The 23,117-nt window shown below is 37.3% G+C and overlaps 2 protein-coding genes across 3 annotated transcripts in view; one reads left to right on the top strand and one right to left on the bottom strand.

The window, feature by feature from the left end:
• The first annotated feature begins 498 nt into the window (after positions 1-498).
• Positions 499-5,991, top strand: TTN5 (ADP-ribosylation factor family protein). Of its 2 annotated transcripts, none has more exons than XM_088981127.1 (5): positions 499-1,725; positions 1,878-1,988; positions 2,282-2,444; positions 3,933-4,013; positions 5,581-5,991. In XM_088981127.1, exons 1-5 carry the CDS (start codon positions 1,661-1,663, stop codon positions 5,716-5,718), a joined length of 558 nt encoding a protein of 185 aa, XP_088837253.1. In that variant the 5' UTR covers positions 499-1,660; the 3' UTR covers positions 5,719-5,991. The 2 variants fall into 2 exon arrangements, with proteins under 2 accessions (XP_088837253.1, XP_088837263.1); XM_088981137.1 differs by having other exon boundaries at positions 1,275-1,725; positions 1,878-1,979.
• Positions 5,992-7,860: 1,869 nt separating this feature from the next.
• The window catches only part of LOC148877056 (uncharacterized), a 32,227-nt gene continuing 16,970 nt past the window's right edge, over positions 7,861-23,117 (bottom strand). The window contains exons 7-9 of the mRNA XM_088981117.1: positions 8,817-8,858; positions 8,628-8,708; positions 7,861-8,345 (exon numbers count right to left, since the gene is read on the bottom strand). Of these exons, the coding sequence (XP_088837243.1) occupies positions 8,274-8,345; positions 8,628-8,708; positions 8,817-8,858 (195 nt within the window). The 3' untranslated portion in view covers positions 7,861-8,273. The remainder of the gene's footprint in view (positions 8,346-8,627; positions 8,709-8,816; positions 8,859-23,117) is intronic.

Here is a 23,117-nt window from a genome sequence, read left to right as displayed (position 1 = left end):
CCACGATAGACCCCTGAGACCCAGGTACGTGCAATTTAGTGTATTCTAGCTCTCTAGTTCTCAAGCTTTCATCTCGCCACTTACATCCAATAGTAACTTAAGCATCGGAGTGACCCTACCGGGCTAACCACCCCGGGTTCCTTGATCTCATCTGTCTTGCAGTTCGACTGACCTACTACACAACCGACGTCCAAACTGCCTTCCAACTAAGAGCACCAGATCGTACACCTTCACTTATTATAATGCAATTTAAGATGAAATTTACATTTTTTTCTTATCCATTAGATGAAAAGAACAACTACATAGACCTGTCCTTACAAAGAAGCCATTGAGCTAAACCGGAAATATCCTCCCGCATTAAGGATAACACTTCTATAAGAGGACTATCAAAAAAGTTACATCTCCCCAAGTCCTAACTGGTAAAGGCCTAAGTTTGCTAGCATATCTGCACATCTACTGGCCTTCCTATAACAGTGTTTCAAAACTACACCGTACCGTAAATCAGTAATTTGCTCAAAAGGAGAGCTTCAGCTTTCCATTTCGGGCATTTTCTAGTGATTAGAGATGAAATGGTAGCCTATGAATCAGGTTCAGTTATTAGGTTAGTGAGTCCCCTATCAAGCCCAAGACGTAAACTTTCATGGATGGCTCATTAGCTCTGCCCTATTATTAGAGGATATTCCAATGTGGGTTGTGAAGTCATCCTTCCAACTTCCTTGATGATCTTGAAAAAATACCAGCTGCAAAGCCAACCTAGATGTCCTTTTGCCGCTCCATCAGTATAAATTTTGATCCAAACTTGGGGAGGAGGGTCCCATTTGACATTTCTCCACCACCCGTAATCCACACTTCAGCAAAAATAAAGCGAAGTACCCATACACTCAATGCAGAATTCTGAATTCCAGCCCCCTCTACAATTAGCCCTTTCCCCCTATAAACCACATATTGTTCATGAATTTGACATCAATTCATGGTCAACATGCATTCCCCCTGTATTTTGAGCCTAGAAAATTCTGATATGGGCTGATTGGTACTTAGATTTCCCATTCTTGCTAGGACTCCAATATTTCTTATCCCTTACAGAAGAGTTAGAAAGAAATTGGAGCTGCTAAAATTTTCTTTATTATACCAGAAGGGAGGATAGATATTACCTCTGTAAGATTCCAATCAAAATGTTGGATACAATCAGCCACCTTGTTACAGGCCCCTCTGAATTCTTAAATACCAGAAGGGAGGATAGATATTACCTCTGTAAGATTCCAATCAAAATGTTGGATACAATCAGCCACCTTGTTACAGGTCCCTCTGAATTCTGAAATCATTAAGAGGTCTATTTATCACCCAGTTCTCACCCCAAAAATTTGTGTCTAACCCTTCTTTAGCCATTGGAGTCCTTTCACTAGGCTTTTCCATCCCCAAGAGTCAGTAGGCCCCACCCTTTTGCCACCCCTATCTTGGGCCACTAACATATCGAGCCACCCCTCAGTTGGTAGGGCCGTCTTCGTTTGAACACTCGAAAGAAAGGAAAAACAGACGAACCCAGATTTCCTACTCACATTTTCTACCCGCCGTGAACAGACCGAAGGGGAATTTGTATCGCCGTGAATACTGAATAGATCTGTAGCAAGGATTCGCTCTTGGTCTCTGACTCTGATCGAAAATGGGGCTCCTCAGTATCATCAGAAAGATCAAGAGGAAGGAGAAAGAGATGCGAATTCTTATGGTGTATGCTCCGAAACTCCTTTCCCCCAATAGTTATACTACTACTACTACTACTACTGTCACATGAAGCTGTTGATATTCTTACTTTCATCTACTTCTCCCATTTCAACTTTGTTCTTGAGTATCTTTCCTTTCTCCTTTTTAATTTTTGGAAGGGGCCTTGATAATTCCGGCAAGACCACAATTGTTCTGAGAATTAATGGGGAGGACACAAGCGTTATCAGCCCTACATTGGGCTTCAATATCAAAACTATCAAGTACGAAAAGTAAGGTTTCTTACTTTCTTTATTGAAAGCTAGGGAGCTGCATTTTTTTATGGGTTTACATTTTCATGTTTTTGTTTCTCATTTTGTTTTCCTAACTCTTGCTCCTGGGACCTAGTGGATCAGCCCGTTTGGTTCTGTTCTCTGAGGCAATTCGTCATACAGAGGATGGTTGTGTTGCATCAAATTGATTTTACAACCTGGCTCCTTGTTCTTATGATGTTCTGAAGTTCTAGAAGGCATTTCATTGCACTCAAAGTATTATTGATATTTTTATTTGAAATTCGTTTTGTCAGGTATACTCTTAATATATGGGATGTTGGTGGCCAAAGAACAATAAGGTCTTACTGGAGAAACTATTTTGAACAAACTGATGGTTTGGTATGGGTTGTTGATAGTTCAGATGTCAGACGTTTGGATGATTGCAAAATGGAGCTAGATAATCTTTTGAAGGAAGAGGTATTGCATATTCCGACTCCTGTTACCAGCATCTTGAAGTAATCAAGTTATTATTGCAATCGGGTTTCTTGTCCTTTGTGATTATGGTGTCCTTTGTTATAAAAAAATATTAACCTGTTACAATAATCAATCATCTTCTTCAAATCCAGTACTTAACTTATAGATCAAGATTGTTTAATGAGTAACCGGCTACTTGTGGAGGAAATACAGATCCAAGGTTGAATCTGAGTGCAAAATCAAGGTTTATTATTATTATTACTATAGTTCTGGCATTAGATGCCATGCAACTTGTAGCTCTAGATTACTTTTAGAGCAAAGATAGAATGGCTGTTCAAGGCAGAACCAGGCAGTGATTTAAAAGGCGTGCCTAGGCGCACATGCGAGATGCATTTTAGGGTTTGTGCCTTGCCTAGGTCCTAGGCGCAGCCCTTTCAAAAGGTGCATGCCTGGTGTGCCTAGGTGTGCGTCTCACATGCCTTGCGCCTCAGCCCAGGTGTGCGCCTTTTGAAAATTTGACACTTTTTTGCATTTTTTGAACATAGCGGCTGGGCTGGGGGATCCTTCTCCGGACCCCCATGCCATGCCCCTCGAGGAAAGCCCAAACAAGTCCATGTTAGGTGTTAAATTCTTAGTTCTCACAAGTCCTTGTTAAATTCTTAGTTCCTTGAGTCACAAGTCCCAATGTCATGACTCTCGAAGGAAACCCAAACAAGTCCTTGTTCATTCATTCATCCTAATAAAATATTTTCTTAAAAAACAATTAAAATTATAAATTCATTATCTTTGGTGTGTGAACTAAGAATTTAACACCTAACGTGGACTTGTTTGGGCTTTCCTTGAGGGGCGTGTCACAAAGGCGGCTTGTAGAATCAGGAATTTAATATGCTTTACATTACATTAGCTACTTGAAGTAATGCTATTGAGTGAGAAAAGAGATTAGAGGTTTTACATGCTTGAAAATGTTTTATATGTTTGATTTTATTCTTAAATTCTCGTTTGAATATACTTTACATCTTATGTTAATGTATATTTTTTGATTTTTTTTGAATTTTTTGAATTTTCTGACTTTTTTTTTGTATTTTTGTGCCTTGCGTTTCAGGCACAAATTGACCCCTGCTCCTTTTTTGTGCCTTGCACTTTTAAAACACTGGAACCAAGTCAACCGGTTTTTATGCCTTCAGCATCACATTGAAAATATAATTTACCATAACTGCATGTACAAAACTGGTACCCTAGCAAAATTGCTTTCCTTGGGAATTCTTCACGCCATTAAATCCTCTAGAATGATTCATTTCCCATATAAATCGGTAATTCTGATGCAAATATTCAGGATTATAAGTAATAACTCAAGTTTTCAAGACTGATCAACTATTGGAATGGTATTTGTTCAGTTTTTTATTTCCATTTTATCTACAGCTTTTGGGATAAGGCTTGGATGATGATAAGGATGATTTATTTACAGCTTTTACTTATCTGTGCTCTTGACAGAGATTATCTGGAGCATCCTTATTGATACTAGCAAATAAGCAGGACATACAAGGTGCTCTTACACCAAATGAAATAGCTAAAGTAAGTTTACATGCTGATGCATTACCATACCTAAATATCTGAATATCATCTTAATTTAAATGCATATTGCTTTGCAGTAGGTGTATATATATATATCTTTGGCCTTATGATACCCAGATACCTGTACAAGGGTGTCATATCATGTCAGATACTTCAATTTTAGTATCCCTTATCCAGCTTTGACTTTTTAATTGATTCATAACCATAACCTATAGAAAATATTATTACCCAAATGAGCTCATTCGTAACTATACTTTTCAGTATGGTGACAGTTCTGTTACCAGCTGGTTTTCTTTTGTCTTGAGTATGGAGCTGCAAAGTATAATTTATGTACACGTGTATATGCTCTTTACTGGTTGCCTTTAAGAAGAAAAGAGAAAGAAAAAAACATATTTTCCCCTCGCAATGTTTTATGTTAAGATCCATTTTTCTACTTCCTAGAGTCTTTTATCCATCTTCATCAACCAATAATGGATACGTAGTAAATCCTACGGTGAGAATGTTGAGACAAATGAATGGAAAGACTAGGAAAGTGAATGCATTCATAGGGACCTAGGGTTAGCTCCAGAAAGTGAGACTATGAGAGAATGTGAATTGAGATGGCTTAAGCATATGCATCAATGACTAGTGGCTGCACCTGTGCTGTGAAGAATGACTTGGGGCAAGTTGAAGAGGCAAGGCAAAATCTAAGAAAGGACCAAAGATTTAAGGAATTATACTAGAAAAGGTCCAAGATTTCTTATTGGCACATTTTTCACCAAAAAAAAACATTGGCACATTTTCTATGTTTGCATTGTTAGCCATAGAGGCCTTTCGCAGATGGTGCTTCGTATCCATTCAGACACTAAACCTTTATTTGTTGCAGAAATGGATCTAAGAGCACTGGATGACATTATTGGGATTCTCTTTAGAAATCATTTTGTATTTATTTACTTTTTATGTGTGGGAGGTGGGTTATCTCATTTCTCTGCTTCTTTCTATTAAAATTTACTGGGTTATTCATCTCAAATCTTGGAAAACAGCCTCTGTATGTGCAAGGGTAAGGCTGTGTACATCTGTCCCTTCCCAGACCCCACATTGACGGGAGCTTTGTGCACTGGGCTGCCCTTTTTATTCATCTCAAACCAATTTCACAGTAATGGAGTTCAAGTATATAGAATTTCTCTTTGCATGCCTTGTGCAATAATTTGATCATCAACTACAGAGTTGGGGTTGTGAGGGTAGATACTGATGCAGATTAAACAATGGTAAAACTATTTACTAGAATTTTATTGATATTTGAAATGGAGTGACTTGTTGGATAAAGTGACTGAGGCTTATATCCGCCAAATTTTAATAGAAATTGGGATGGGGACGGGAAGGAGTATAAAACAAGATGATCATGCAGTCATGCTACTGGAACAGCAAAAGAAAATGAGAAGGCCAAATTGAGCACCACCACTTCATTTTCTTTGTTATTATTTTTGTTAAATTATTTTTCTTTTATTTTTTTAATTCTCAGTGCAACATACTCTATGCAGGTGGAATTCTTAAGTGGCTAAGTTGGGCTTTCATTGCTCCTTTGCAGGTGCTCAACTTGGGCGCAATGGACAAAACTCGGCACTGGAAAATAATGGGATGTAGTGCATACACTGGAGATGGACTATTTGAGGGATTCAATTGGTTGGTTCAAGACATTGCCTCTCGAATCTATGTCCTTGACTAATTATTGTTGCAGAGTTGGGGTGGGGGGAGGGGGCATGGGGTTTTGGGGGATGAACTAACCCTCCCGTTCTGTTCTTTGGCCCCTTCTACCTTTGCCGAGCTAGAGAAAAAAGGACTGGTTATTGCTGAAACGATTTGCATAAATAACTGGTTTTCATGTTTTGTGTAAAATTATATTTAATTTGCAAGATAACTCTCGCTTAGTCATACAAAGAAATTTAAACCCTTATGGGAATGGCAAATTTAATGAAAAGATACACTTCCTATTCCTTAAGATGAATTCTACGTCTAAAATACTCGAACCGATTACTGCTGCGCTTAACAATGGAAAATTGGATTCCGCCTTTGCTTCTTTTTTTCTATTTCTCTCCATCATTCCCACCACCTTCTCTTAGGAGTGAGCATACTCCATTTGGTTTGGTTCAAAGGTTGAACCTAGAATCCCTACCCTATAGGGGCTGGTTTTATGTTTTTAGAACCAGAACCTACTTTATCAAGATCAATTCCAGGTTCTCTTCCGGTCTTGGTGGTTTTAGGGTCCAATTGTGGAACCTATTCTTTCTTTACCCTTTTCCCTCTAAAAAATAAAATTTGATTTTTAACAATAATGGTATATAGTTTAAAACTTATATTACGTTTATTAATTAAATTGAGTAATTTAATTTGTAGATTATCATAAATTATAAAACCCCTTTTTAGTATGGGGTCAATGACAAAGACTCCCTGTACTTTAATTTGTGACAAAGACCCCCCTAAACTTAGACGTTAGACAAAGACCCCCTCTGTTAATATTCTGAGATTGTCATTCAACTATTTAAAGTTTTCTAAATTCCTAAATTATCCTTTTCTAATTTATTTTACCCTCTTTTAATTTATGAAACCTTTTTATACTTTGTTTATTTTCTTCTCCATTAAAGTTAACTGAAATAGCTATAGTAAAGACAAGATGAATGTCTAGAGTTTTCAAAATCCATGCTCAATAGGTGAATGCCCCTTTTAATTAATTCACCGAAGATTTTTTCCTTTTCCAATGGCAAGTGTCCCTTTGTAATTAACCTATCGGAGATTTCTTCCTTTTCCAATGATGATCACTGATGAGATGATAGAAGTTTTTCCCGACAGAAGCAATGAGGGTATTTTTGGGTAAATTAGGTTATAAGAGAAAATGGGCAAGGGCTAGTTTGGTAGTTCGTGTCATTTGACTTAACGGTTGAATGGGTGTTTGTCACATTATAAAAGTTCAAGGGGATCTTTGTCACAAATTATAATATAGGGGGGCATCTGTCACTGATGATTGATCCCATAGTACAAGGGGAGGTCTTTGTAATTTACCCTATATTAATATAATATAGGGTAAATTTGAACGTGAGACCATGGTCTTCGTAACTATGAGTGTTTGGTTTCAAACCTTTACATCCTCAAGAGTATTTTGAGATTTATTTCAATGCAAATTTGATTCCAAGGCCAACCAAAGAAAGTTCCTCAGGTTGATTTGGGTAATCCCTAGACCCTAGAAGTTAGAACTGGCCTGGGTAGGAATCAGTCCAAGAATTTGGATCCAATCCCCAACTGGTAACAGATTGGATATGGTTAGTTCAAGGCCAATTTGAAGTTGGTTCCATTTGGTTCTAGGTAGAACCTTCTCGTTTACTCACCCTTACCCACCATGAGTATGACCAAACACACTGTAGGAGATTTGGTAAAATCATGAAAGACCTTATAGTGGTGACTGGTGAGCATGGTGTATATATTCTCCTGAATCCTGATGTCGAAAACCTATAGCATGTCAGGATGCAACATGGAATGAAAATGAATTTCATTGTGGTTTTCTACTGTACCTAAGCATGAGATACCATCCAAAGCAATGAACTAGTCTGGGTTTATCCAAATGTTCTGAAAAACCAGATGATTTTCTTCTATATGTATGATTTTATTTAAAATTCAAGATTGCAGGCAATAATTTTAAGCTTTGTTCGAGCACACCAAGGAGATGATACACCCACATAGAAGAAAGCTGATTAGACAGACCAAGAATCAATTAACATCTTATAAATTACCAGGGCACATGCATAAGCATATGATATGCAGGTGTGCAAGGTAAAGATACAAGGTCATTATATAATCACATTTAATTCTTATAACCTACATCAAAACCAAGGCAAGTATCCACTTTATAATAATATAGATAGGTGATGAGTTAAATGGTCTCCCTGAACAAGAAGAGAAAAGGAAAAAGGAGAAATATTAGTGCATCTACCCTTTTACCCTGAGGAGTGTAACATTGCTAAAAGTCGAACAAAAGATTAACATCTTCTATAATAATCTAGAGCCTGCCAAGATTCCATTCTGAATGAATACATTGGAAATTTAAGTAACAATCAATCCCCTCACAGATGTTAAAAAACCAAAAGGAAGCATATTGCTCTCTTCAATGCTTGTAATCTTCAGTTTGGGGGCTTGATCCCAGCTTATATAGTGAGCAAAAGAAGAAAAGAACCATGTATTGCGCAACTCAGCCAAAGTAGAGATTCCTTGGTGCAATAACTGTTACTTCTGCTAGAAGACCTCCTTTATAAGTTTCTCCGTGAGAGACTTGGGGAGACCCATCACGCTGTCTGTGGTCCCTACCTGCACATTGTCATCAAATGACTTGAAAAATGGAGGAAATATACAATGATACCAAATAACAACACTATGAAAGTCATTCACCAATACATCAATCCATAAGGCTAGCTAGCCCTGTAGATGAGCACTGATCAATGCTCAGAAAATAGTCCACAAAAATCAGAATTCAGAATCATGACATCAGGAATTTCTTGAGCCAGAATGTATCTTTATTAATAAGCATGCTTTAATCAGTGCATATACTGTCCACAAGACAGGGATGCAAACAGAGAAAAGAAAACCAACCACTGCTTCAATAAAAGGCTGTGTCAATGGATGTTCAACCATCAGGCCTCCAGCAACATTGAGAACAAGCCCCTCCTCAATCTGAACTCAGAAGACCAACCAACCATCATAAAAACGAAAAATGGAAGGAAAAAAGAAGAGATAAGAACAACAAATAGCAGGATAAGATAAGCCATCTACAAATTTTACCAGGTTTTCAATGATCTCATTTGGTATGTCACGGAAATACACCTGCATAGCATGACCACATAATATTATTCCTTCAAAATGCATGCAAGTTGCAAGACTCACTCAAAAAATTTAGGAATGCGCAAATTCAACCTTGTCCAAACAGTCACAACAGTTTTATCAGGAAAAAGATTGTAAATTGCAAAGTTGCAAGGTATCCACAGAATATTATTCCTTCAAAATGCATGTAAGACTCGAAAAATTTAGGAATGCACAAATTCAACCTTGTCCAAACAGTCACAACGGTTTTATCAGGAAAAAGATTGTAACTTGCAAAGTTGCAAGGTATCAAACTTCTGAATGAAACTTTATTATTTATTTATTTTTTTTTAAAAGAAGGTAAAGCATGATTATATTAATAACTGGTCTTTTGTACAACGAGAATCTGTACAAAAAAGAACCTCAAAAGAAGTCCACTATCAAAAAAGTATGATCAGAAGTAACATCTTTGAAATCAGAATGTATTGACAACCAGCTCCTAATGGCATCTATGGCTAAATTAATGGCCTCGGCTTCAGAAGAGGATTTCTTCTCAAACAGCCTTCTATTTCTTTCTGACCACACAGCCCATAGCACTGCTGGAGGGACAGAAGGCCAGCAAAGTCTCCCGTTTTTGCAAAGTTCAGAAATCTGCCATTCTTCCAAAAGAGCTTTAACTGATGCTGGCATGCACCAGTTCAGATTCAGGGATTTCAAAAAGTGGCTCCATACTGTAGTACTAAACTTACAATATAGGAAGAGATGTCCAACTGACTCCACCTCCTCATTATATAGACAGCACCTTATATCTGGAATGCTCATTCCTTTTTTTTATCAACATTTCCTAAGACAAACATCTCTACAAAGCTGCAACCCAAACAAAGAACTTAATTTTTGTAGGAGCTAGATTCCCCCAAATGGCCCAACTAGGAAAAGGAGATTCAGTCCTCCTCACTAGCTTATAATAGAAGGATTTAACTGTGAAAACTCCAGTTTTGGTCCCTTTCCAGATTTTTGTGTCTTGGGGATGGAGATTTAGTTGCTGGTTTTGTATCAGAGAGAGAAGGTCAGCAACCTGCTGAATTTCCCAGTCATTGAAACTCCTTCTAAATGAGGGAGTCCAACACATGCTATTCTCCTGAAGTCTGAATGCATCTGCCACTAAGGCTTCTTCGTCTAAGGCCACATTGTATAAGTCAGGAAATATCTCCTTTAGGGGCCTCTGTCACCAATCCAGTGGTCTGACCACAATTTCACTTTTCTTCCATCTCCCACTTTAAAACTGATGCAGTCGGAGAATTTTCTAGCTGCCTTACAAATTCCTTTCCATACTCCACAACCATAGGTTTGAGGGGGTGGTCCAGCATCCCACCCATTGTTCCTTAGGCCATGCTAAACATAAAGAACATTCAAGATAGAAGAGATAAGCAGAGAGCTCCAGACGAACATATGGCGGGAGAATTCATTTCATTACCTTTCTGAGAGAGAGGTCACTATATTTATAGATACAAGTACAGCTGGATGTAACTAGCTTATGGAGGGAATCTTGTAACTAACTCTTAACAGACTTCTATCTTAACTAATTCTGTTAACATGCCCCGGTAATTTGGACCTCCCTCGTTCTCCCTCGTTCAGCACATTTCTGCAAATCTCGAACTCCTAGTCTGTTCTTCATCAACTCAAACCGAAGGCTAGAAACTGGTTTAATCAAGCCATCAGCTACTTGCTCAGCAGAAGTAACATGCACAACCTCCAACTCTTTCCTAATAACCTTCTCTCTAACGAAATGAATATCGAGCTCCATATGCTTTGTCCGAGGATGCAAGATGGGATTCGCAGACAACAAGACAGAACTGAGGTTATCACATAACAACAATGGCACTTTCCTTAGAGTCACATTCAGCTCCCTAAGGAGTGATTGTATCCAAGCAACTTCAGCTACTGCGTGTGCCATCCCACGATACTCAGCTTCTGTACTCGAGCAGCTGACAGTGTGCTGCTTCTTAAAAGACCAAGACACCAAGTTCTCACCAAGATAAACACAAAAGCCAGTAGTACTTCGTCTATTATCAATATCCGATGCCCAACCTGCATCAGAAAATGCATACAAGCACAAATTCTATTTAGCCTTCAAGTGCAGCCCATGACTAACTGTCCCAGCCAAGTACCTCAAAATACACTTGACTAACTTCCAATGAGGCTCCAGAGGCTGCTGCATAAATTGGCAACATTTATTGACTGCATATGAAATCTCAGGTCTGGTTACGGTAGCATATTGGAGAGCTCCAAAAATCGACCTATAGGCTGTGGCATCAGTTACTGATTCATCCTCCACTTTAGACAGCCTAAGACTGGTTGGCATAGGTGTATCCACTCCTTTAGCTTGAGACATATGAGCTCTCTGCATTAAGTCTTTAACATACTTACTCTGTGAAAGATGCAGGGAACCATCTTGAAGCTTATTCACTTCAATACTAAGGAAATAATTCAGCTCACTAAGATCTTTAACAGAGAATTCCTTATTCAAAGCTTGGATTAAACTGATCGCAACTGATTGAGAGCTCCCTGTAATAAGCATGTCATCAACATACACTAGAACAAAGGTGGTATGCTAGGAGGTGACTCGCAAAAACAATGAATGATCACACTTGCTAGACACAAACCCAAACTTTGACAGAGTTGCTGTTAACTTCTCAAACCAAGCTCGGGGAGCTTGTTTGAGACCATAAAGGGCTTTCCTCAACCTGCAAACCAGCCTCCTATCTTCAACTTCAAAACCTTGAGGTTGATCCATATACACCTCTTCCTCTAGAACACCATTTAGAAAAGCATTATTCACATCAATTTGATGAATTTTCCATTTCCAACAGAGAGCAAGAGTCAATATAATTTGGATAGTTGTTTGTTTAACTACAGGGCTAAAAGTCTCATTGAAATCACAACCCTCCTGTTGAAGAAATCCCTTAGCCACAGGCCTTGCTTTCAATCTCTGAACTGAACCATCTGAATTATGTTTAACTTTGAACACCCATTTGTAGCCAAATGATTTTCTATCAGCAGGAAGATGTACCAAGTCCCAAGTATGATTCTTCAAAAGAGCAGAATATTCTTCTGCCATAGCTTGTTTCCAATCAGGGGACTGCAAAGCCTCTGTGACAGTGGAAAGCTCTTTATAAGCAGCCAAGGCTTTAGGCTTGAACACACCATTCTATGATCTGGTAATCATAGGATGAAGTGACAGGAAGCTAGTCTAAACAGGTGTTGCGGGTAATTCTGTAGAGCCAGATAAAACAGAACCAACAACTCTCACTGCAGGAGCAGAAGTGGGTTCAGCTGCAGGACAACAATCTGAACTGCCAAGCAAAGTATTAGTAGCAAGATCAGTAGGAATAGCACTCTCATCATTAGTAGATGATTCAGGTGGCAAAGATCTAGGGACACCCTGTAATTCAGCTAGGGGAGGAGATGCTGAAGAAAAAGGAGGTGAAGGAGAAGAGGTTGCAGCAGAACTGGAAGATGAAGAAAGGAGAGTAGAATCTCTAGAAATGTAAATTCTGGCAGAAGGTGCCAAACACTTGTAGCCTTTGTGTTGGAGACTATAGCCAAGGAAAATGCATTGAGTGGACTTGAAATCAAGCTTGTGTTTATTATAAGGAGCAGTGAGAGGATAACAAGTACAACCAAAAGTTCTAAGAGCTGAATAATCAGGTGGAGAATGAAACAAGAGAGAATATGGTGAAGAACCATTCAGAACTAGAGTAGGTAAGCGATTAATAAGGAAGGTGGCAGTTCTAAAGGCTTCATCCCAGAATTTGAGAGGAAGAGTAGATTGAGCCAGCAGAGTTAAACCAACTTCTGATATATGTTTATGTCTGTGTTTGGCCAAACCATTCTGCTGGTGGGCATGAGGACAACTCAAGCGATGGAGGATACCATTATCAGAGAGGAACTGAGAAAAGGCTCTAAACTCCCCTCCCCAGTCACTCTGAATGGCTTTAATCTTATGATCAAATTGCAACTCAGCCATAGTCTTGAATTGAAGGAAAGCAGAAAAATCATCAAACTTATTCTTAAGGAGATATATCCAAGAATAGCGAGAGAAGGCATTAGTGAAATGTATATAATAGGTATATCCATTATATGATTTAAGAGGTGCTGACCCCATAAATCAGTGTGGATTAACTGCAGAGGTTGTGTGTATACAGAAGAAGAAGCATGATAAGGAAGCTGATGAGATTTACCATACACACAAGCCTTGCAAACAACCAGATCCTTTTTATTAACAGCAGGAACATTACAAGCATTCAGTACATTATTCAGAATAGGTAAGGAAGGGTGGCCTAGTCTATTGTGCCACAAATGAAATACAGAAACAGAAGAGGATGTTGTTGTAGAAGAAGATGTTGAAGCAGTGTGAGTAGTATGAACAGACAAAGGTGTAGCAGAAGGAGATGAAGGCTGTTGAGACACAACAGAAGCAAAACTGAATGCTGAAGAAGAAACAGATCTGGTCACATGTAGATCTTCAAAAGAGTAGAGACCTACTCTAAGCTTGCCTTGCAAAAGAATTTTCTTGGAAACTTGATCCTTCACCACACAAAAATCAGGATGGAATTCAAAGAAAACATTATTATCTCTAGCAAATTGAGAGACACTAAGAAGATTCTTAGTGATAAGAGGAACATGAAGCAGATTTTTCAAAACCAAAGGCGAAGGAGAAGAAGAAGAGTGAATTAAAGAGTGTCCAACATTAGAAATTTGCAAACCTGATCCATCACCAATGTGAAGAGCATCAGTTCCTGTGTAGGGAGTCTTGCTAGCAAGATTGGCTGCATCATAGGTAATGTGATTCGATGCACCTGAACCGGGATACCATGAGTGGTCAGAGACTGATTCAGGAGTAGCAAAATAAGCCTACAGGTTTGGAGAGGAGACTTGTTGTTGCTGTTGCTGCTACTGCTTCTATGCATTAAGAAAATCTGCAACTGATAGCTGATAATTCTAGTCATACCTATGGTAACAATTGGATGCAAGATGACCAAATTTACCACATACTTGACAAGTAACAGATGGTCTGTTGAAACAACCTCTGCCTGATCTTCCTCCTCGCCTACCAGAGTTCATACCTCCTTTGGCACCTCGAATATTCATACCTCCTCTTCCTGCAAATGGAGGTCTGCTGCTAGGATTATTTGAATTATTCTTGACTTGCAATTGTGCAACATTAGCTGTGAGAGTCTCCACTGATTTGTGTTTCTCAATTCTAGATTCTTGTGCAAGAAGAAGTGATTCAATATCACTTACAATGTATGGATCCAGCCTAGATGTAACTGATGTTATGAAAGGATCAAAATCCTTTGAGAGTCCATCGAATATAACTTCAATATGATCACTCGAAGAGATCGGATTCCCAATCGCAGCCAGCATCAACAATACCTTTAATTTTCAACAAGTATTCATTAACAGACAACGAACCTTTCTTTGTGTTCTGTAATTGGTCGTCAACTGCTTGATTTTAGCATGATTCTGAGACGCAAAAAATATTTGAATTCGCTCCCAAGCTTCCCAAGATGTCTCACAGCCAACAACTCTGGTCAACATGTTCTCGGACATTGACGAAAGCATCCAAGACAATAGCAATTGATCTTGTTGATCCCATTCTATAAACTCTTCACTGACTCTACCTTGATCTTCATCTTCCTGCGTCTTAAACTTCTCTGGAACTGAAGAACTATCCAAGAAGTGTTGTAATTGGTATCCTCTGATCGCAGATATAATTTGTTGCTTCCATAGAAGAAAATTGTTCTCTGTTAATCGAACAGAAATCGCATGAGTAAAAGTCTTCACCTCAACCTTTTGATAGCTCGGTGTTGAAGCAAGCGTGGTGCTCAACGACGCCATATCTCCACTAACAGAAGGAGAGTGGCTCTGATACCATGCTAAACATAAAGAACATTCAAGATAGAAGAAATGAGCAAAGAGCTCCAGACGAACATATGGCGGGAGAATTCATTTCATTACCTTTCTGAGAGAGAGGCCACTATATTTATAGATACAAGTACAGCTGGATGTAACTAGCTTATGGAGGGAATCTTGTAACTAACTCTTAACAGACTTCTATCTTAACTAATTCTGTTAACAGGCCATACTTCTCCTCTATCACTTTTCTCCACAGATTATTTGGTTCAGTTGAGAATCTCCACAGACAACTTCCCAATAAAGCTATGTTGAACAACTTCAAATGTCTTAAGTGTTAACCCTAAACCACCTTGTGATTGAGGTTTGCAGATTTGATCCCAGCTCACTAAATGATACTTGTGAGTTTCTTTCCAGCCTTTCCAAAGAAAGTTTCTCATATTTTTCTCCATTTCCTTTGCCACCTCCGATGGGATAGGAAAAAGGGTCATAAGGTAAGTTGGAAGACTAGCTAACATACTTTAGATTAGTGTGACCTTTCCACCTTTAGAGAGGTACCTTGACTTCCAAGTTGACAATTTTTTATCCATCCTTTTTAGAACTGTTCCCCAAATAGCTTTGGAAGTACATATAGTTCCAAGGGGCAGACCCAAGTAACTTGAGGGCAGACTTCCCACTTTGCATCCCAATAGATCAGCCAAATCATGAATATTAGGGACTTCCCCCACAGCTATTATTTCACTTTTTGTCAAATTCACCTTCAGGCCTGAAATAATCTAAAACCACGACAGTAGATATTTCAGGTTTATAATTTGATCCTCTGAAGCATTGCAGAAAAGGAGTGTATCATCTGCATATTGTAACATGGGGATTTTGGTCCCATTGGGCCTTCAAAACTGTCTAGAAACTCCAAATCTGAAGCCCTTCCCACCAGTTTACTTAAACCTTCCATCACAATTAGAAAAAGCAGGGGTGATAATAGGTCTCCCTGTCTCAGCCCTCTTGGGCTTGTAAGTTTCCTTTTACTGACCCATTTATTATAAATGAAAACCTTGAGGTTGAGATACAGACTTTAATCCAGCTCCTCCATTTTGAACCAAAATGCATCCTATCCAGCATATAGTCTAAGAATGCCCAATTAACATAATCGTAGGCTCTAATTCAATTTTACAAATCATCCCTTTCCTCCCACTTCTTAACCTGGAGTTAATTAATTCATTTGCAATAAGAACTCCATGAATTTGTTTATTATGAACAAAAGCACCTTGGTGAGGTGAAATCGGAGATTCCATCACAGCTCTTAGCCTTGTTGCCAGTACTTTGGCTAGGATTTTGTATACACTATGGCCTGAAATCCTTCATCTCTTTAGCTCCACTTTTCTTAGGGATCAGAGATAGGAAAGTGGCACTCAGACTTCTCTCTAAAGCAGCGGATTCACAAAACTCCTCCAAAACTTTCAACAGTACTGTTTTAATTAGTTCTCAGAATTTCTTGTAGAAAAGGACAGTAAATCCATCTGGTCCAGGGGCCTTTTCCCCTTCCAAACTGTCAATAGCCTCCTTAGCTTCTCTTTCCGAGAAAGGTTTTTCTAGATCATTGGCCTGCTGATCCGTGAGGGTGTCAAACTGAATACCATTCAGCTTTGGTATTGACCTTTCTCGGAAGAATTCACATGCTTCAGCAATTTCTTTTTCTTGAGATACAGTCTTATCTCCCACCTCTCCCACCTCTAGCTGGTTTATGGAATTTAGCCTTCTTCTAGCATTAGCTAACTTGTGAAAGAAAGCTGAATTGCTATCTCCTGCTTTTAGCCACATAGCCCTTGACCTTTGTCTCCATTTAATTTCATTTTGGTAAGCCAAGGATTGATAATCCTTCTTTGCCCCTGCCCTTCTCCTTCTCTTCTCCTCATCCAACGGTCCAGTTTTCCCCCTCTGCATCCAAATCAGCAATTAATTTCAAGCAAAAGTCCTTTTTCTCCTCATCTTTCCTTGATCTTTCTTTCTGCCATTCTTTTAGTTTAGCTTTCAGCCACTGGAGTTTTTTAAAAAACACATGGTTGGCTGTACCTTCGAAGGAACTTTCAGCCCACCATTGCTGGACAATGGAAACCAGCTCCTCTGATTCCAGCCAACAGTGTTCAAGTCTAAAGGGGGGTAAAATTTTCTCAAAACACCTGTGTCTAATAGAAGTGGAATGTGGTCAGAAACAAATCTTGGAAGGGCTTCCTGCTTTGAGTTGGGGAAGGCATCTCCCCAACCAGTAGAGATCAAGAATCTGTATAGTCTTACCAATGAAGGCCTATCTTGATTATTGGTCCAGGTATACCTAGCTCCAGAGAGGGGCAAATTGATTAGCTCCCAATTTTGAATAAAATCCTTGAATAGACTCATGCCTTTGTTTCTCCTTTTACAGCCTTTCTTGTCTTCTGTGTCTACTATGGCATTGAAATCCCCCCCATTAACCCAACTTCTGAATGAAACTGGAACGAACTTGGAAATATCATCATCATCATCCATGCCTTATCCCAACTATATGGGGTCAGCCACATGAATCCTGTTTCGCCAATCCATTCTATTTAAAGCCATATACATAGTACACTGTTAAATTATTATTGTTTAAATCATTTCTTACTACTTTCCATGTCCCTTTTGGTTTACACTGAGCTCTTCCAGCCCTTTCAATGTGTAACAAATCACTTCTTCTAACTGGTGCAGTTGGTGGCCTTCTATGCACTAATGCACGTGCCCAAACCATCTTAGTCTACTCTCTCTCTCTCTCTCTCTCTCTCTCTCTCTCTCACTCATTTTATCAACTATTGGAGCTATTCCTAGGTTCCTTCGAATAACTTCATTCCTAATCATATCTTTTAGGGCTGTTCATAAGAAGACCCAAACCGACCAACCCGGTCCGACCCAACCCAAGTCGGCCGGGTTTTCTTCAGCACCGGTCGGTGTCAGGTTACAAAAAATCATAAACCGATGGTTCGGCTCGGTTTCGGTTTTCACACATGAAAACCGAAACCGAACCGACTTAATTCCTAGTTAGTAGTTACAACCTACTTAGTTCCTACTTCACTAAGTTATCTCTATCCTAGTTACAACCTAACTTAGTTTCTAGTCTTCTAGTTAGGAATGACATTAATGGCAACTATTGCAAGACAAGGAATCCCTATTCCTACTCCCTACACCTTTCCTCCTTTAGATGATAGCTTCTTGCATTTTTTGGAAAAGTTTAAAGAAATGAGCCTAGTTTCTAAGGTCTTTTACACCAAATATGCAATTATAATTAGGTGTCCTTTTTTACTTAGATTAGAAGCCTTCTTGAAATTTCCAAATTTCAGTCTTCTTTCTCTAATACAATTTGACTTTCTCTTTTCTTGGTAACTTCTAACTTGGTCCACCCTTAGCCCCTCAACTCAAGCACAATCTCTAATACAATTTGACTCTCAAGAATCAAAATTTTGAAATTTCAACTTCTCAACTTCAAGACATCACTCGAACTTGGCTCTCCCAACTCCCATCTTCTCATTCTCTCAACTCAAGCTCAAGTCTCAAGTCTCAACTTCTCAAGACTCAAGCAACAAGCATCACATTCAGTCATTCAAAGGTTAGTATTTTTTAATTTAATTTTTTTTTTAATTTAATGCATGTTACAAATTGATATATTTTATTTGTGTTTTGTTTAAGTTTAAGTTTTGAAAAAAAATTCCGGTTATTTATGATATATTTGCACAAAAAAAAACCTTCAGTTTTGTATGAAAAACCTAATCTATTTAAATATATATTTCGGTTTTAATTTAAATATATTTCATATTTAAAACTGTTAAATAAAGATATTTCGGTTTTGCATAAAAACCGAAATATCTGAAAAAATCTATATCTAAAAAACATATATTCTGAAATATATCAATATATATTTTTGTTTAAATATATACATATATTTCTAAAATATATATTTCAGTTTTAAATATATTTCCAGAAAATATATTTTGAAATATTATATATAATATGTGTATTTCCGAAATATATATATTTCAGTTTATATAATATGTATATTTCCATATATATATAAAGCTGAATTATAGTAATATATCCGAAATATATATATTAAAACTGAAATATAGTAATATATATCTGAAATATATAATAAAGCTGAGATATATGTATTTCCATAAATATATATCTGATATATTTCGGAATATATTTTTCATATATATATTTGAAATGTAGTAATAGATATTTAGATATTTATAGTAATTTCATAATTTGCACAAAAACTATATTTCCACAAATATATATCTGAAATATATATTAAAACTGAAATGTATATATATAATATATTTCAAAATCTGAAATATATCAGATATATAATATCAGAATATATATTTCCAAAAATATATATTCTGAAATATATTTTTATTATTTTATATATTTCAGTTTTATTGATGTTAGATAAAAAAAATAACATATATAGTTTTTTTATTTTAACCAATTAGTTGCTTTGTTCTTAACTTGTTACATTAGGGATGTTCATCTTGAGAAACTCAATAATCATTATAAATTTATAATGGTATTTTGTTTTCAGATGGATCCTAAAAGAAATGAAAATGTGCATGGAGTTGATGAAGTTGAAGATCCAGTAGCAATGGGCTCAGAGCAACAAGATTCTGAGGTTGCAAATCCGGTAAAAAATCCCCTTGCTCCTTGTAAAATTACTAGGACACAGCCCACTAAACAAAGCAAAAGGCAAGGTTCTAGATTAAAATCAGAAATTTGGATCATTTCACTAAAATGGAGGATAAGGATGAACATAGAGCTGCATGTAACTATTGTGGCAAAGACTATGCATGTGACACAAAAAATCATAGCACTGGTAACATGTAGAGTCATTTGCAGCAACAGTGCATGAAATATCTCTATATGGTTGATAAAAGGCAAAAGACATTGTCTTTTGCGCCTAAAAATGAAGGAGAATATGGTCTCACTACTAGTAAGCTAAAATCAGTGAACTTTAGTGTTGAGGAAGCTAGAAAGGAGCTTGCTAAAATGGTTATAATTGATGAATTGCCTTTACGATTGTGGAGGGGGAAGGATTTAAAAACTACTCTCGAGCTTTGCAACCTAAGTTTACAGTCCCATCCCGTATCACGGTTTCTAGAAATTGCATGAATTTTTTTCTTGAGGAGAAGATGAAACTGCAAAAAGTGATGAAAAATCAAATATATGTCTTACCACTAATACTTGGTCATCAATCCAAAATTTAAATTATATGTGCTTGACAACACATTGGATTGATAGTGAATGGAATTTGAACAAAAAAATTTTAAACTTTTGTCAAGTTCCTAATCACAAGGGAGAAACAATTGGTAAGACTATGAGGATTGCTTGTTAGAATGGGGCATTGATGGATTTTTACAATTACTGTTGATAATGCAAGTTCTAATGATGGTGCAATTAGATATTTAAAAAGAAGAACTAGGGATTGGAAATGCACCATCTTAGAACATGAATTCATGCATTTAAGATGTTCTGCTCATATTGTGAATTTGATAGTGAAAGAATGATTGGAAGACTTACACGAGTCTATTCTCAAAATCCGAAATGCAATAAGATATGTGAGATCATCTCCATCTAAGTTTCAAACTTTCAAAAGGTGTGTTGAGAAGGAAATAATAGAAAATAAGAATCTTGTATGCCTTGATGTTGAGGCTAGGTAGAATTCTACCTATTTGATGTTGGAAGTTGCTGAAAATTTTGAAAGAGCTTTTGATCGGCTAAGTGAGGATGACCCAAGATATCTCTTATACTTTGGAGGCGATGATGAGGATGAAAATGAGGAGAGTGGAGGTGGGAATAGGAGAGGAAAAGAGAGAGGGAATAAGCATATTGGGCCTCCTAATTATGATGATTGGGACAACACCAGATGTTTGGTGAAATTCCTAAAGTTTTTCTATAATGTAACATTGCGGTTTTCGGGATCTCTTTATGTCACATCAAATGCATTTTTTTTCATGAACTCATGGCATTGCAAACTAGGTTGGTTCGTTTGTCTAGAAGTGGAGACAGTCTCTTGAGTTCTATGGCAGAGAGCATGAAACGAAAGTTTGATAAATATTAGGATAACCTTGAAAATCCAAATTTCTTGTTATATATTGCCATTGTTTTGGATCCTTGTTACAAATTAAAATATGTGAAATTTTGTTTTGGTCAAATATATGATAGTTTGAGGGCTAGAGAGATAACCGAGAGAGTAGAGGCAACTCTTAATCGTTTATATTACCATTATCATGATCATGAATGCAATTCAAATTTTAATACTGGACATGAAGCATCAAGTTCAAGTAAAGCTTCTAATGAGATGGATTTTGATGATAATGAAGAGGATACGTGGAGATTCTTAGCATCTCAATTTGCAAAACACTTAGAAAGTGAAAAAAGTGTAGAAAGTAAATCTAAGGTTGCAAGGTATTTGTTAGAGAGTTGTGAAAAGCCAAGTGATTCATTTAACATTTTGATTTGGTGAAAAATGAATTCTCAAAAGTATCCTATACTTTCTCAAATAGCAAGAGATGTCTTGGACATGCCAATTTCTACAGTTGCTTCTGAATCAGCATTCAGCACAAATAGGCGTTTACTTGATCCATTTAGGAGTTCACTATCTCCAAAAATGGTGGAGGCTCTTATATGTGGCCAAGAATGGTTACGGTCCAAACCAATCCCAATTGATGTTCGAGAAGCTATGGATGAAGTGGAAAAATATGAAGAAATTGCATTAGGTAATATTTGTTATCTTGTGAATAAACTTTCAGGATATTATTTATAACTTATATAACTTTTTTGGGTTACATACTGATATTTATTTCTTTGTTTTAGAATTCTCAAGAACAACGGAACAAGTGTAATTAAGTGATGATGATTGATGTTTTGGTAAGACTTAATAATCTTTACAAGTGTAATTATTTTTTTCTACAATTTAAAATTTCATTTTCCAAGTAATGTGACAATCTAAAACAAACTTTTCTTGTTCGTTTCTTGACAATTGAGTCATTAGCATGGCAGCATTTCTTCTTCAAGCATGAAGTTCCAAAGTCCATTAGGCCACCTAGTTTTTGAATGACTGCAAGAAATTTTGGATTAGTGATTAATGAACAACTTTTGTCATTAATTTTTCATATAAATTTTATCATAGGATGGCTAAAATGATGTTCAATTTATGACTGTTTTTAAACCTTACTTGACACTTGTTTTTACATGAAGAATTTGTTCTTTACCTGAATTGAATTCAGATTTGTCTTGAGTAATGTGTTTGGATAGAAATGAAAGCTGGATTCCAAATCCATTGATTGAGGATTCGGTAGTTCTTGTTTTCTGACAAACTTAACCGTTGATTGTGGTTGATTAATGATCATCTATAGCCTATCCTATATACCTCTCATCTCTATTCTCTATAGTGTAAGTGGACACCTATATATCTCTCATCTCAATAGTGTAAGTGGACACCGGTTGGCAAAATGACCAGTGCAATGCTCTGGAATCTGATGCTCAAATTTGGCTACTCACCAGTTACCCTCCACAAAACTCTGTGGAAATTGGAATTGAAACAAGGCACTACACTACACCACTCGTACAATGGATTTTGATCGAGTTTCATCCAAACTTTAGACTTTGAATTTTGTGGCATCTTTACTTGAATTTCAACCAATGCAAGGGTTGAAAGAAAGATAGAGTTTCAACCAATCCAAAGGCTCCATTTCTTTTCATTAGTTAAAGGAAATCAAATATTTTTCTTAAAGTTTTGGGTTTGACAATAAAAAGGGTTGAAAGAAAGATAGAGTTTTATATGGAGCCCTTCACTACCGAATTCATCAGTAGGTATGTTGTAAACATTAAAGTTGACCCATCAGCGAATAAAAAAAGAGTACATGAACAAATGTTTGCCGTAAATTTCACCATTACTTATCTACAATAGTAGGGAGCATCTTCTTAGCTTTTGTTGGAGCCAGTCGGGTTTGATAGTTTGATCCATCCATTACATAGTTTCTTGCAGATTGAAATCTTACTCCAACAAATAGTACTCTGCTCCCTCCACAAAATCTGGATCCATGGATGGGCCACAAAACATTCCACCCCATTGGGGGAAGTATATCAAAGTAATTGGAAGAGTACAAACAAGCATCATGAGACCCATTAAGGAAATGTCGATTTCCTTTGGGAACGTAGAGCTAGAAAAGAACAACAACCGAGTCACCACTACGTAGAGCCGAAACTGACCCAAACCGACCAGATCGGTTTTGTTCAACACAGGGTCAGTTTCAGTTTCATTTTCAGGTAACCCAACCAGGTCAGGTCGGTTGGAAAAACATC

Source organism: Nelumbo lutea, chromosome 1, assembly GCF_056320005.1.
Source record: "Nelumbo lutea isolate HS-2025 chromosome 1, American lotus-T2T, whole genome shotgun sequence".
NCBI lineage: Eukaryota > Viridiplantae > Streptophyta > Magnoliopsida > Proteales > Nelumbonaceae > Nelumbo > Nelumbo lutea.
The sequence above is the reverse complement of the archived record's forward strand: the minus strand, read 5'-3'. Positions and strand labels throughout refer to the sequence as shown.